The sequence below is a fragment of the Rhododendron vialii genome, chromosome 9a (genome assembly GCF_030253575.1).
Source record: "Rhododendron vialii isolate Sample 1 chromosome 9a, ASM3025357v1".
NCBI lineage: Eukaryota > Viridiplantae > Streptophyta > Magnoliopsida > Ericales > Ericaceae > Rhododendron > Rhododendron vialii.
Window position 1 is genome coordinate 4666598 of NC_080565.1, and position 15238 is coordinate 4681835.

Consider the following 15238-nt stretch of genomic DNA (forward strand, 5'->3'; position numbering starts at 1 on the left):
CCCACACATCTACACCGCTCTTTGGTGTTCCAAGAGGTTTATTCGAAACAAGGTAAACCACAAACGCCCCTGCCGTAAGGAAAAGGACGGTAGCAGAACAAAATAACATCAACGAAGGCTGTTTTTTATTCAACTAACCACCGACGTTCGCATCTAGTTCTCCGGCACTGCCATCCAAATCAGATTTTCGTCCGATCAGGCGAGGGTAATTTGGTCTGAGAGCGAGTCGATCTATCTGTGAGGACTTCCAGTGGGAGATAAAAAGAAGATTATGCTCGTGATCGCAGAGGGGCTTGGGTTGGCGTCGATCCAGATGGCGATTGAGGACGACGATGAGAGTTTTCTTAAGAAGCCTGCGGATCTCGAGGCTTTGAAGGTGGGCAAGAGGATAATTCACATACCAACTCACTTGACATTGTTGATGGATTTGGAGATGAGCCGTTGAAGACTCTTAAGCATTTTTGTTTGGGAATTAGGCTAAATGAGAATTTTGTTTTGTCATTTTGAACAAACAGCTCGTTTGGAACGGGGGGTTTTTCGAGAGAAAAGGAAAGGGGATGGATGAAGAAGGAATTCTCTCCCTTGTTTGGAAGGCTCAGAAGGCGAGAGAGGGTGAGAGAAGGAGGGAGACGAGAACCCCTCACATCCTAATTCTGTTTCTCACTTGCGCAACTTCTGGCATCGTCGTCGTACTTGCACCGTTTTTTTTGCCTCGTCAAGGAGAAGCTACTTCTGTGATCAAAACTGAGTTTTGAACACTTTAATTTCGGACCAGTCATCTGAGATAGGGTTCTAGTCACTGGAAATGAAGTTCCACGCCAAAGATGATGTTTCGTCGCCGGAGAAGAGAGAAACAGAGAGTTTCCAAGCCGTCGGAGATGGAGTTGAGGTCGTCGGAGAGGGAGTTGAAGTCACCGGAGATGTGGAGAGAGTTTGATTTCTTACAATTATTTGGATGGGTGAGTGAGAAACAACAACCCTTTCTTCCCTTTTCTCCCTTATTAAGGGAGACCGCTCCTCTTTTTTCTTTTCTCACCTCCATTGCCAAAGGGGCTGTAAAGAAAACCGGCTATGTTACCTTTGTTCCATTCAATGTGTTTCTACATTTTTCTAGTGTTTATGCACATTGGTCATGTTTGTTTTGAGAGTTAGGAAAGTTTCAACTATGCTAATTACCACATACACTTACAAACACGATTATACAAATTCTCTCACATTAAATATGGGGCCCACACACCCAGTATATTAGAGAATTATTGGGAAGTTTTCGGAGGTAATGAGTAGGGGGAGAGATAGAAAAATGAGAATAATAATTGAAGAGAAAATTTATTATGAACCATGCACAATAAGAAAATGTTGAGTCCAGAAATCCAAAACGAACATGGTCACGTGTTCAAATTACCACTAAGGATAAAGAAGTGCACTTTAAAAAAAAGAGTGATACCTCTTAATGGAAATTAAAGTGCAATTAACATTGTTAATTAGTTGTTATGGATTTTGAGACGAGCTACATGGTTTTGTTGTGTTTTGAAATCCAGTGAAATTCACGAGCTAAAAGCTAATGAAATTTTCTTGGTGGTTGTTGTGTTTTAAAAATCCAGTAAAATTCACGAGCTCGAAGCGCACGTGTATTTTGAAACCTAGTGGAATTACGAACTCCATGAAATTCACAAGTTCCAAGCTAATGAAATTCGTGTTTGAAGTCGAGTAAAAATCACAAATTTGAAGCTAATGAAAATTCACTTGGCGGTTATTGTGTTTTAAATCAAGTGAAATTCACGAGCTCGAAGTTAAGTTCATGTAAATATAAACTGAAATCCTCAATTCTAGGATTACAATTTACAGAGATGCTTTGTGCATAACAATTGTGAACAGATCATTGTGTGGGGCTCATTTCGAGTCCCAAACAAACAACCGAGTCATTCATTGAATTTAAATATTTTTTCAAGGGTCTCGTAAAAAATTAGTTCAATCCTATATCTGTAGGAGCTCGATCCAATCATCTAACTTTTTATTTAAATTTCAGGATCCTGAAAAGTTGAATGATTGGATCGAGTACTTATAGGTGTTAGATTAAGCTAATTTTTTGCAAGGGTTTTTGAAAAAATAATTTATATTTAATGAACAGCTCGAATTATTTGTGTAGGATCTGGAATAGGTCCTATGTTGTGATATGTGAACAATCCCTGTGTGGGTAGACTTTCTGTATAATTTATCTAGAAGGAACCAAAAGCTTCGCGGAAATAAGTTTTGCATTTTATTTTCTACAAATGCACTTCAAAGATTATTTTGTAGTGCGTTTAGCAAAATGTATTGTTCATTTCTAAATGAGTTCAATTTCTTTTAAATAGACTTTAAAATTTATCTGGTAGTTTGGCTAAAAAAGCCTATTGTGTAATTTTAAGTACTAGTACAAGATAAATTTCAAAATATCTTTTGGGCACTGCTATTCGCAGCCCTCTATTTACTCTCATAGCCCGTTAAAAATTTTCAATTATACTCGACAGTTAGTTACCGAAATTGAGATATATTTTCAGCGTCCAATTACCGAAATATAATATTTTTTTCAACAGATGTTTACCGAAAATGCATGTTCGGCAGTTGTTTACCAAAAGTTGAACATATTTTCGACATGTAGTTACCGAAATATAATCTTGTTTTCAACAGCAATTTACCGAAATGTTATTTATGATTTTCAACAATCATTTACCGAAATTTAGTGGGCTACGAGAGTAAATAGAGGGCTGCGAATAGCGGCGCCCTATCTTTTTCCAAAAAACGTAAACTACAAAAATCATTTCCTAAAAACTTGAGTTAATTTCATTTTTATCCCCTAAACTATTCACATTTTGCTACTTCATTCCTAAACTATGAAAATGATTTATTTCATCCCTCAACTTTCTAAATGCAACCCATTTAGTTTACTAAATAATGGAAGTCCAAATCTTGGATAGAATCGTTCACGTTGCCACCAACTAAAAGAAACTTAAAGACTGCGCGGACAAATAACTTGTGGGGCCCATTTTGGAGTCTTATGCAAAAAATCCGAAATGCTCATTAAAATTAAAATGATTTTTCTAGCAGCCTTATAAAAATTTTCTACTAAATCGAATGACCGCAACTTCTTGATCCAATTTCCTACCTTTTCATTCAAAAATTAGAAGAATGAATCAACAACATGCAGTCTTCCGATTAAGCAGATTTTTTACAAAGCTACTCAAACAATTATTTTAAATTTAACAAGCGTTTCAGAATTGTTTGCGTGGGACGCCTCAATTTCCTCTAAACATTGTCTCTGATATGCCAAAAAGGCCCAGAACATACGCAGAAGAAACAATCCTTTAGGGGATTAATTAGGGTGGACCAAACAAAGTTTTAGTGAAAAGACTATTTCCTCGTAGAGTGTCTCAACTATTTCCCTCGTTTAAATTTTTTTGAAGCAAATTCAGGATACTCTCAAAATCCCAAACAAAGGCACTCTACAATCCACAAGAATTCAACGAATTCATTCCCCTCGTTTAAATTTAAAACCAAGTTTTAGTGATACTTTTAGGAGAGGGAGAGGGATTTTGGCACTCCTCAAATTGTTAACCGCACTCTAAAAAATTAGTAATTTAGAGAGTGCCAAAATCACTCCCCTACTTTTCTTCCAGTTTATGCTTAAATTTTACTTGAACTTTTGCTCGTTTTGGATTCTTTAACTTATTAATTTTTTTAACTAATTATTTGGCATTTTAATTAAGCTAGAAAGCTTTTTTGTCCTTATTTATAATAAAAAAAAACCGCATTTGTTAGTTTTTCATCGATTTTTTGAGGATTGTTGCTTCTTCATGAGGAGAAGAATTTAAAAAGTAAAAAATTACGATCAAAATCTATTTTTTAATAAAGACGAAAAAAATTGGCTTATTTTTTGTCTTTATTTAAAAAATTGAGTTTTCATCGTAATTTTTTACTTTTTAGATTCGTCTCGTCATGAACAGGCATGGAACCAGGATTTCGCAAATGCAGGGGCCGAACTATGAACAACAAAATTTTGAAATTTCAAGGTTTGAAAATGTAATAGTTTGTTTGGTTGAGGTTTTGATGAAGGTTTTTCAGTTAGTAAAGTAGAGAGAGATAAAAAGAGAAATGAGATTAATAATTGAAGGAAAAACTTATGGGAGGTTGTGGCGCAGAGAGAGAAATTGGGTTTTGGGACCCAAAATGAGCACATTTTTAGAGGATTTAAATGTCTAAAAAGTAACTCCCAACATAAAATACAATATCTAGGTGTTCTTGACAAACAAACAAAAAAACTAATATTCATATTTTTTTTTTTAAAACCAAAACAATGCCGGGGCGGTGGCCCCCATACGCCCCAAGCTAGTCCCGTCTCGTCTTTGGTCATGATTAAGTAATAATCCTAAAAAAAACCGGCGAAAAACTAACAAATACAAAAAAAATTGATTAAAGACAAAAAAAATAAAGAAGAACTTTCTGACTTAATTAAAATGCCAAACTACCTAAATTAGGATAAAACTAAGGTTTCGTTTGTTTCGATGTAGAATATTTTTTCAGAAAATAAATTTCAAACTTTTATTTTTTGGTGTTTGGTTGGTAGTTGAAAATATTTTCAAAAATTGACAAAATAGTGTAGAGAGATAGAGAGGGAGCTTCAACGGTGGAAAGATATGAGAATATTTTATAATTGAACGTGGGTCAAGACTAACGAAGGAAATTGTGCAGTGAGAATTGCAATAGAAGGCAGCGGATTCATTTCGAAAAATAACTTACGGAAAATTTAAGGGTAATTTATTTTCATCTAATTAATAGAAAATATTTTACATGTAAAATGTTTTCCTCATTTTTTACACAACCAAACACAATAAAATAGGTAAAATATTTTACGCCCAAACAAACGGAGCCTAAGTTAAAAGAATAAGGGGTGTTCCGGTTTCTTAGAAAAAGAACTTTTAGAAAATGACGGAAATTTCAAGCTCAAAAATTATGTGTTTATGAAAATAATTTTTCTACCAATATGCATCTTATTTAATAGATTTCATTGAAATCTTTTAAACGGTGTAAAAAAAATTAATTTTTTTTATTTTCATTATATTTGAACTTAAAATTAATTTCTTTTAAAAAAAGAAGTTTTAAAAAGAAAGTGGACCTAAACTGTTCAAACACTCTCTCCTCTCACACCGGACAGCTGCGCAACGACAGCTAGCGAGAGAAATCTTCAGTTTCCCTCATTCCGGCAACGACGACGTTTCTCACCCCAATCGGCCATTCGACGTTGACTTACCACCATTTCTGGTAGCTCCCTCAATCTTCATCGTCTTCTAGGGTTTTTTTTTTTTTCATTTCTCAAATTCGTGCATATACATTGGTGATATCACAGTCCATAGACGTTCATGTGATGTGTTCATCTCTTTGCCAGAAGCTTTTCGATTTTAGTACTCCCTCCGTCCCAAATTGAATGTCAATTTTTGATATCCGTGCCAATTTTAATTCTTTATATCTTTCAATCTGGATCTCAAAAAATATGCAATATGGATCTTGTTTGATAGTTCTCAATTAGTTCTATAATACAAAATTTTCAAACTCATAAAAAACGTTATAGATTGAAAGATATAAGCGACGAAAAATGACACGAGTTTCAAAAATAGTCATCCATTTTGGGACGGAGGGAGTATTATTTTGTATAATTCAAAACACAAGTTGCGGTGCACTTCTCGGAGCCCTAACTCTCGATCTCTTATGGCTGATAAACGAACCAAATAGCTCGAGTTTGAGCTCGTGTTTGCTCGTTTAAAGCTCGCTTGTGATCGGTTTGTTCCGCAAACAAACTAAACTTCTTTTTGAAGCTTGTTAAGCTTTTGAACCAAGCTCGGACAAACTACATTTCGGCTCATTTGGACTTATGATGTCCAAAAAATTCAAGCTACTCGAGATCGGTTCTTGTTTGCCTCAATCAGAGGCTCAGAGCTCATTTGAGATCGGTTCGTCTCGTATACAAGCCAAGCATGTGACATATTTTTTAAGCTCCTTATGTTTTCAAACTACAATCAACTGTTCGGTTCGTTTATCAGCCCTGGTTATAGGGAATTTAGTAAGTTAAAACTTTGGGATAATCCAAATTGTGAAAAGCCCTAACAATGTCGGATATGGAAGCCATGGAAAGCAGAACAGTTGGTTGAAAAATGTTTTTTTCCCTGTACTTCCTACACCTGACAACTTCGATGACAAGCATTTTAGACGCAAAGTAACAGGGATTTGGTTTAAGATTGCTTTTCTATTGCTTATCCAAACCTGGTCCGAACTACAAGCTTAGAAAGATTTCCATCTGTAATGCTAGGTCTTCTTTGTATCGCGCGACGATGTCATTTTACTGTATTTATGTGGAGCAACTTAGGTTTTTTTTCGGAACAATTTGCTTTTATAGAAGGAACAAGCCCAATAATGGATCAAGGGGATAGCTTTTGTTAAAGCATCCAACTCCAAACTAATTGACAAGGCGTGGAGAGGCCACACATGCTCGCATACTAGTTTTGGAGGAGATAATTAATCAATGCGGGACAATTTCCAACAGCTTCGAAAAACCCAAAACATACATACATGAAAAAAAAAAAACCCCACTATTCGTTTCATAGCTATGTTCTTTGTCAATCAGACCCTTTTCAAAAGGTAGACTCTAAGCCACTGATCGTGCATTAGTAAACTTTAGTGGGTTTATAAACTTCAGTTGAATTTAATTTTCATTTCCCTATGTTGTTCTATTATTAAGTTCTTTGTTCAGCATTCTCATTCTGACCTGACCTGTTCTCTGTTGAAGTTGATGAATTTTTTTTAACTTCCTTCTCGGGTGACACAAAATCACTTATTTTTGTTGGAAGTTTTTGGCATTTGACTGTATGAACAATTTTCAGTACACTTTCTCAAGGAAATGAAATTAACTTGCAAAAGGATCATGAGTTTGACTCGGTCGCACTTTCTTTTTCATTTTTTCTTGCTCAGCTCTCTAGTCACTTTCTCTCCAGGCATAACCTCTATCTAGGTGTCTTTCGGTGTGTTAGTATCTTTATTCTTAAGTTGTGGTTTCCTAGGCTTGTGGCTAAGAACCGTTGTCCAGCTGTTCTGCAGTGAAGTAAATAATGGAGCCAGGAAGGGGAAAGAAGAGAAAGAAGAGCGTCGAAGAAAAAGAAGAAAGCCACTGCCCATATGTTCCAGAGGAGATTGTTGTTCTCATACTCCCAAGACTACCAGTTAAGTCTCTTCTGCGGTTTAGGTGTGTTTCCAAATCTTGGCATTCTTTAATATCAGATCCCAAATTCAAGCTTTCCACTGGAAGGCAGCAAGTTATTGTCATGTCTAGACGGGGACCCACACGGACTGTGAATCAATGGAGGTTTTCCATCCACTTGGTAGATGGTGAAGGTTCAGTGAATGAGCTTCATATACCTAAGCCATTGACAAAGGGTGAACCAAGATTAAGGGGTTCGTGCAATGGGATGTTGCTTGTAAGTTCTGGCAAGAACTTGTTCTTGTGGAATTCATTGACTAGATGCTGCAACATAGTACGTTCGCCTTATCGCTTGAGTGATTATGAGTATGACGGATTAATTATTTCTGGACTTTGTTATGACTCCTTCACTGATGATTACAAGATAATAATGGCATCCATGAGTGATGCCTTCGTCATGGTTGGAAGCTTTAGAAACAAAACTTGGAAAGAGATTCGCTTCCCTTACAAGAAGGAAAATTTGAAGTCAGGACCTACAGTAAACGATTGTGTCCATTGGTTGGTTGGTAGCAAAGAAGATCCGGGCTCACAAATCAAGCCCTATTTGATAGTTTCCTTTGATCCACAAACGAATGAGTTTGTAAAGGTGCCAATGCCACAAGGCCCGCAACATGAGCGTTTTGAAAGTAGTATTGTATGTGGTTTCGGAGTTTTAGATGGATGTCTTTCTTTGACTTTGTCCACCGACCATCAAGGGAGGAATAAAGTACGAGATGTTGAGGTGTTGGCAATGGCAAAATATGGTGACAAGGCATCATGGACAAGTTTGTTTGTCATATCTGACTTGACCATGTTTGATCCAATTAACACTTTGGCGGTGCTATTGGGTTCTACAACAAATGGGGAGGTGCTAATCCACATGTATTCGACATCACAATGGGAAATGCAAAGGCTGTGGCATGAGGGATGGAGAAGAAGGCAGTGGGAAGGGGGATGGAGAATTTTGGCATACAATCCCGATCGTAAAGCATATAGGGATTTTCCAATCTCAAATCATAGAGGTCAAATCTATGGCAGTACTATGTTTGTTCAATGTCTACTTTCTCCCCAAGCTACAGTTAGGGAGATGAAGTGTACACCAGAAATTATTGTTTTGGAGTGATGCTGAAGTTGGTGCACTAGCTAGCTATGTGTTTAAGTTATTAATTCCGCTAAGAAATACGGCTATTCTTTTGCTAATCCTCGTTCGGTTTTATGATTGTTAATGCAAGTTTGGGTACCTTTCATGTATGCTTATGAACTACTGCTACTAGATGCTATACAACCTTCAAGTGTGATTTCCCGGCGAGACTCCGGCGCCGGTTTGCTTTTCCCCAACCTGTTCTGAATTTGCCGGAGAAAAATACTCCACCAGTGATTAAATCTCCGGTGCCGGAGCTTCTCCAGTGGAACTTCCTCGTCTACGACTCGATAACAACAGAGAACGACGTTGTCTTGTTCGTCAAGGGCCTCAATCGCCAAGGGTCGAGCCGCTTGCGTTTTCAGCGACAACGTAATTAAAGGCGTCAAAACGGCCGTCACCTCCTCCATCCAAGAAATATTCCGTTGTTACATCCCTAAACTGACGGCCTGGTGGGCAATGGGGAGGCGGAGGTGGAGGTTGAAACAAGAGAGAGAGTGGCTTTGAGGTTGGAGATAGAGTGGCTTCGATTGAGAAAAGGGAAATAGGGTTTTGTAAAATAAATTTCGGATTGGATTGATAACAAATTTAATCCGTTACAATCCGAATCCAATCCGATCTGTATTTTGATTAACGGATTCGGATTACGGATTGTCGTTATCAAATTCGGATTCGGATCGAATCCGGTCCATTGACAAGCCTAATTGCTATGTATCCCTCAAGTACATGACATGTGTAATGTGTTTGTTTTTGGTCTGTTGTGGGTGAGGATTGTGGAGTGCAGATATATTTGATGATTGTTAATGCAGACGCCTTTAATTATATGCAGCCACTGCCATTATTTGATGCATTTTCTCTTGGAATTGTTGAAAGGCTCTATTTAGGTTTTTAAAATGAAAGGCATCACGGGTGCACTTAGCTACAAGGATAAAGATCATAAGTTCAACTCATCTCTGTTATTCTAACAATACTGACTTCGCTCATCAAAAAGAAATATTTGATCTCTCTTTTTTCTTTTTCTTTTCTTTTTTTTTTTATGGAAGTTATTACAATCTTAAAGAGTTCATGTAGGCAATTTTTGATGCAGAAGTGATTGCACTTGATTATATGTTGAACGAAATAGTCAAAGGAAGCACTAGTGAAGAAGCGACCCATGATTGAAGCCCACATGACACGATTTGGTCGATCATTCTAAAACCATAATTATTTCTAGGAGTCCTTCAAATCTTCACATATATGGGAAAATATTTTATTTTATTTTCTAGTTGGAGAATATTTTATTTGAGTATCTTTTTAAAAGGAAACTTCTTTTGCAATGCCACTTGTTTTGGCAAGTTTCTAGAATTCTCTAAGAGTTATTATTAGGAATAAGTCATATTTTATTTTTGATAATTAGATCTTTTTCTTGATTGGCAAGTATTGCCTTCTGGTTATTTGTTTCCTAATTAGCTTGATCTTAATAGCCTATAAAAAGGCATTGTAAGCCTTAGGGCAATTCAACTGAGTTCGAATAATAAGAAAACAGAGAGGTTTCTCTACATTGAGTTTGTGAGTTTTGTTCTCGTGTTTGTTCTTGTTTTCATACGCTTCCCTGCATCAGTCTTGTTCACCGGTTAATTAGCTACTCTGTCTTGCTGGTGTGTTTATATCCAGAACAACTTTTTCTCTATTGAATTGAAAATTAGTCTCTTACTATCCGAAACAAGAACGAGTTAGACGATGAGGAAATGATGAGAAATGTGTAAGCAATATAGCTACGGTTGGAGGTTGGAGATCCACGGTAAAACCTAAAGGCCAACCACATCATTCTTTCCTTCCACATTTAAAAGAGCCCAAAATTTGAACCAATTTCTTACCCTCCTTCCACTCCAAAACGACCACTTCGAATTTTGAACGAAATCTTTCTGTCGGCTGTGGTGTACAAATTACCGGTAAACCCCTCAATCTTCATCTTCTTGTGCTATTCAAAATTTTCCATATAGATATACATACGTATAGGTGTACAAATGTGCGTGTACGCACGAGCACATAACATTACCTAACCCAAAAGCTTTAATAAAGAGCAGAATTAAGCATAACAGATGACGATCAAACTAAAGGTATTAGCCATAACAGACATTTTTTTTTTCTTGGAGATAATTGCATTATGATTGAGTTATTGATAATTGATATAAATAAAAACGATAAAAGTAAGGTAGACAAAAACCCTTTCTTTGGATTGAATTCACCCAATCAAAAACCCTTCCTTTCGTTTGAATTCACCCAATCAAAAATCCAGACTTTAGTTTTTGCATGGGCAATCCATAGAGACATGCGTTTAAACCAAAGAGTACCGTCCGGTGCCATTGCGAGAGTCACATTTGGGTCAAACGGGACAGCCGAGAAAACTTGTGGGTTGCGCATTTTCCTTATAGCCCACAAGGTTGTCATGAAATGATGGAAGCGCTCAGAGGCAGTCGAAGAGGTTTAGAGGGTGACAATCCAATCCAGAAGCCAGTCGTCCTTAAAGACAATAACCTCAGTAGTGGGTACCGGTGCGTCCAGGAAAAGGGTGCCATTCCAAACCTCAATTGTGACTGGACATTGCAGGAAGAGGTGTTCAATTGTTTCTTCCACAGCCTCGCACAAGGGACAAAGGGGCGAAAGGTGATGTAAGCGGGAAGACAATCCTTTCTTAACTGCAAGAATACCTTTTAAGCATTTCCATATAAAAACTTTGATGCGTTCAGGTAAGTCAAGATGCCAAAGTGTTTCCAAATATTAATTCCCTTATGCATATGTGGAGGTGGAGCAGCAATGACTGAGGAGCTCCGTTTGATGATGTCGTATGGGCAGCTGTATCCTGATTTTGTGCTGTAGCGGCCAGAGGTTGTATGAGGGCTAAATGAGGATATCAGGACAAGGCACAGAAGGCAGATGGATTGAGAGAATTTTTGGGATAACCGAGGATGGGAAAAGGTCCCTGAGTTTCGGCAGATTCCAATGCATGCTGTCCTCTGAGTTGACTAGGATTCTGGAGACTTTTTGGTCAGAAGGACCAGTGAATGGAAGAATGTGGTTTAGGGGATGAGAGCGCAGAATCCATCTATATATCAGAGTAGACGTCAATAGAATCACTGTTGCCAACAGTCCAAGAGATTTGATTAGCAATGAGGTCGCGACCGTAAAGAATACTCTTCCAAGCCCAAGATGACTGAGGGTGAGCTCTATTTGGGTAGGAGAACCTGGGAAACAAGAAGTGATGGGTCGTTGAGAATATGCCAGCATTGATTAGCCAATAGAGCTTCCTTATGTAGGAAATTTGATTCCGTACATTCTTTGCCATTGGATTGGGTGAAATTGTGTTTACGCGACAGGTGGCATGAACATCCGGTTATCAAAAAATTTAACATCTAGTCTTGCTCAATTGGTAAAAATGCAAATGGCTTGGTTCATGCCAAAAGTTCACCCCTCCCCAACGTAATCATTTTACAAAATCTAGATCTAATCTTCTGCTTGTGAGACAGAAACAGGCTCAACATCATCCGAACAAGCAAAATGCCAACAAAAAGATGAAGAAGAGCAAAATTTTCACTTCCATTCAGACAAGTTGCTAGAACTATGGCTCATGTTAAGTATGAAGAGATACTAAGAAGTTTTAGAAAGAAGGCATCACTAATGATCCAATGAAAGTAGACTGGTCTAAAGACCCAGGCGTTCCGTAATTGGGGGTGCGGGGGGCGTAGCCCCCTGCAGTATGGTACGGTATCGTATAAGGGTATTTTTGGGATACAGGTCAAACCCGGTTAGGGTTAGAATAGAGTAGGTATAAATACTCTATGTGGTAAACCCTATTCCATATTGTGATAATAAGAACAGCAGCCACTCTTGCTCTCGTGGACGTACCTGGTTTTGGAGAACCACGTATATCTCTGTGTTGATTTCTTTACTGTTTTATACTCGTAAATCGTGCCTGTGTGTGTGACGATCCTAACACAAGCAAACTGCCTAGGGAGTCACGTCATATCACATTCGAAGATGAAAAATGATAGCCACTGGATTTTTCATAGAGCAATGGAGGGGAGTGTCAATTTCTTTAATCTGTAATTTCACAAAGATGCATCTGAACTGAGCCTATCAGTCTCATGCTGCATTCACCCATTGCTAGAGCTCACTACATTATGAACAAACAGCAATATAAGTGGCTCTTAGCCGACACAAATGATGAGGGAATAACGGCACAAACACGATAGAGAAAACTGGTATCACATGCAACAAGTGGAGACGGGACAGACTTACTAGTTACTACATGTACAAAAGTCTACCTGTGTTGTATGCACATGTTATGTTCCACGGGTTCTTAAAAATGAAACCATTACTTATGCCGGACAGCAGAAAGAAAAAAGGCATGGAGTATGATCCACCACTCCCAGTGGACATTCATTTGCATTTAACACCATTTGTCTATGTACCTCTAGTTGCATGATCGGCATAGATGAATGCCGTTCTAAACTCTAGAGTCAGTTAAAGCACCATTTTATTCCACCAAATAGATCTAAAATAGAATTCGCAGCATTTGTTGCCGAGTCTGCTCACCATCCAAGTAGAGGTTCGATGGTCAAAGACCTATACTTGGGTCCATGTAACACAACAATATGCATGCATATCTCCAATTAACAAACTACAAGCCAATTAATGCGGATCAAGAACATAATTGAACATAGAGCTGCCATATCAGAGTTGAATGGAATTCAAATTTAAATGAAATGTCTTTATGGCCTACTATGTGAGAAATACAAGCCTAAAATGGCCCAACCCACTTACGCCCAAACCAAACAAAGAAAGAGTCATGCGTTGCGGAAATAACAAAACCCTAAAACCAATCTATTGTTCGGACGATAGGAATCTCTGAGTTCTTCATCCGCCTCATCTAGCTAACGTGTCCGGAATTTTATGGGAGGCACCCGTACCCGTGTCGTGTCAACACGGGTACTTTCCCCAAAATGGGGGATCCATGCAAGATAGGTTAGAGTAATAACCCACATGAGCTACATCGCCTTTTTATGCCTTTTTACTAGAACCTACTTTACTCATAAAACAAATGAAACTCACATGATATTCAAGAAGGCCATAAAGAGAGCTGACGCATAATGTCATGGCCATCAATGAATCTCTATTTGTGTATTTTTCTGCTCTCTCAATCCCATTTTGTTTGTCCACTTTTTGACTTTTCATAAATGTTTGTCCATTTTGAGAAGACCCGGAAAAAAGTTCTACAAAAGTATCATTTTACCCTTCTTTCTTGATTTGAAGTGAGAACTACAATTTGAATAGAAGGGTATTTGTGGAAAGTTAAACTTTTTAAAGTGTAATGATTATCTTCCCTAAATAAGTTGGATTTTCTAAATTGGACAAACAAATTGGGGCAGAGGGAGTATTATGTTTGTTCTTTGTTTTTCTGTTTAGAGAAAGATTAGTTTGTCCCACTTATTTTCTGACCGTTTCCCTTTTGTAGATTTACCTAACTAATGTTGTAATACTCCGGATTTGGGGGTTTGAGAATGTTTAGTCCCACATGAGCTAAAGCCTCATGCGGTATATTAACACCCACCTAGGGCTACATGGTACCTTCTTAGGTATACCTTTTCAAACCAAGTGTTTGGACCAAAAGAGGGTCCATGGTCAGTCAGGTCGGGTCGTTACAAATGCAGCCATTAGGGCATCATCTAAGCCATAAACATGCATAGGTCTGCTTATTTATTATTTAATGACACCTCCAAACCTTAAAAATGGCCTCTAGACTGGGACTTCTCAAATAGTACAACATGGTATCATTAACTTACTAGTAGGAAAGTTGGAAGCTCATAAGAGAGCAAATTTATGATGAATATGCAGTATCAACACATAAGTAATTCGTTCAAACTACAAAATCAATACACTACTAATGTTGAGTCACAAACAACTAGGACATTAATAAAGCAAACAGACCTCATCATTGGTGTCAGAGGTGAGACGACATCACCTAGAAATTGGACAGAAGCTCAATCACCCTCATCCTGCAAAAATTTCATTAGTTTTCTACTACTTATACCATAACTATAACTTACATTTTTCATCACAAGAAATAACTGAAACGAGATTACTACCGTTGTTCTTCAGACCACATAGGAACCGAATGGAACAAAGAACTGGTGCAAGCCAACCGGAGGCCCGAGCAAGGATAGGAAAAAGTCTCGTTGAGTACTTGATCAATCTCTTCCCTAGTACGAATTTGCTTCTAATTTTTAAGGGAAACCAAAAACAAAGTTAAAATTCTAGATCAAACTTGAAGGAAAAACAAAAAAGAGTTGAAATTCAATTGTGACCCTTACCCTATCGTAGTGCTCAATGGAGTGTTTTCTAAAAGTTCTCAATGACGAGACATTGCTGTAAGATACAAATTATTTTTTGCTTCACCTTTCTAGTTGGTTTAACCTTATGTCAACAATTTTTTTCCTTGACTAATATACTGTTTTTTTTGTTTGTTTGTCGACAATGGAAATGTTGATCTATCTTGGTTGCCCAATGACCCTGCATTCTGGGACGAGAAGAAAAGGCGGTTGTGGATTGCTGATCTTTGGGAATGTGTAAATTCATCGGAAAAATGGACAAGCGATGTCTCTGATGGATATCCCGCTGTTAAGCATAAGAAATGGAAAGAGACAGTAGTAGAAGGAAGCGGCTGGCATGACATTGTAAAGAGATACGAAGCAGACAAGATCAGATATGGGGTACAAAATGGGGTTTCAGAAAAGAATATTGATTTCCATGAACTAACTAGGTTTTACAAACACTCCATTGGTATGGGGTACAAAATG

At 37.7% G+C, this 15238-nt stretch overlaps 2 protein-coding genes and 1 long non-coding RNA gene across 4 annotated transcripts in view; 2 read left to right on the forward strand and 1 right to left on the reverse strand.

Annotated features, from left to right (window-relative positions):
• Positions 1–15238, forward strand: part of LOC131299942 (uncharacterized) — a 94052-nt gene that overhangs the window by 18277 nt on the left and 60537 nt on the right. The gene's annotated exons all lie outside the window — the stretch shown is intronic.
• On the forward strand, positions 5165–8509 carry LOC131299937 (F-box/kelch-repeat protein At3g23880-like). Of its 2 annotated transcripts, none has more exons than XM_058325520.1 (2): positions 5165–5295; positions 7112–8509. In XM_058325520.1, the coding sequence occupies exon 2, from the start codon at positions 7134–7136 to the stop codon at positions 8382–8384; it is 1251 nt and encodes a 416-aa protein (XP_058181503.1). In that variant the 5' UTR covers positions 5165–5295; positions 7112–7133; the 3' UTR covers positions 8385–8509. The 2 variants fall into 2 exon arrangements, with proteins under 2 accessions (XP_058181503.1, XP_058181501.1); XM_058325518.1 differs by having other exon boundaries at positions 5178–5295; positions 7086–8509.
• Positions 10469–15215, reverse strand: LOC131299946 (uncharacterized). Its single transcript, XR_009190823.1, has 2 exons — positions 14370–15215; positions 10469–12555 (listed from the first exon to the last, which is right to left on the reverse strand). It is a non-coding gene; the product is annotated as an uncharacterized LOC131299946 (long non-coding RNA).

Bases quoted from the DNA above. Each gene is read 5' to 3' on its own strand.
- LOC131299937 (XM_058325520.1), top strand. From the start codon at position 7,134: ATGGAGCCAGGAAGGGGAAAGAAGAGAAAGAAGAGCGTCGAAGAAAAA.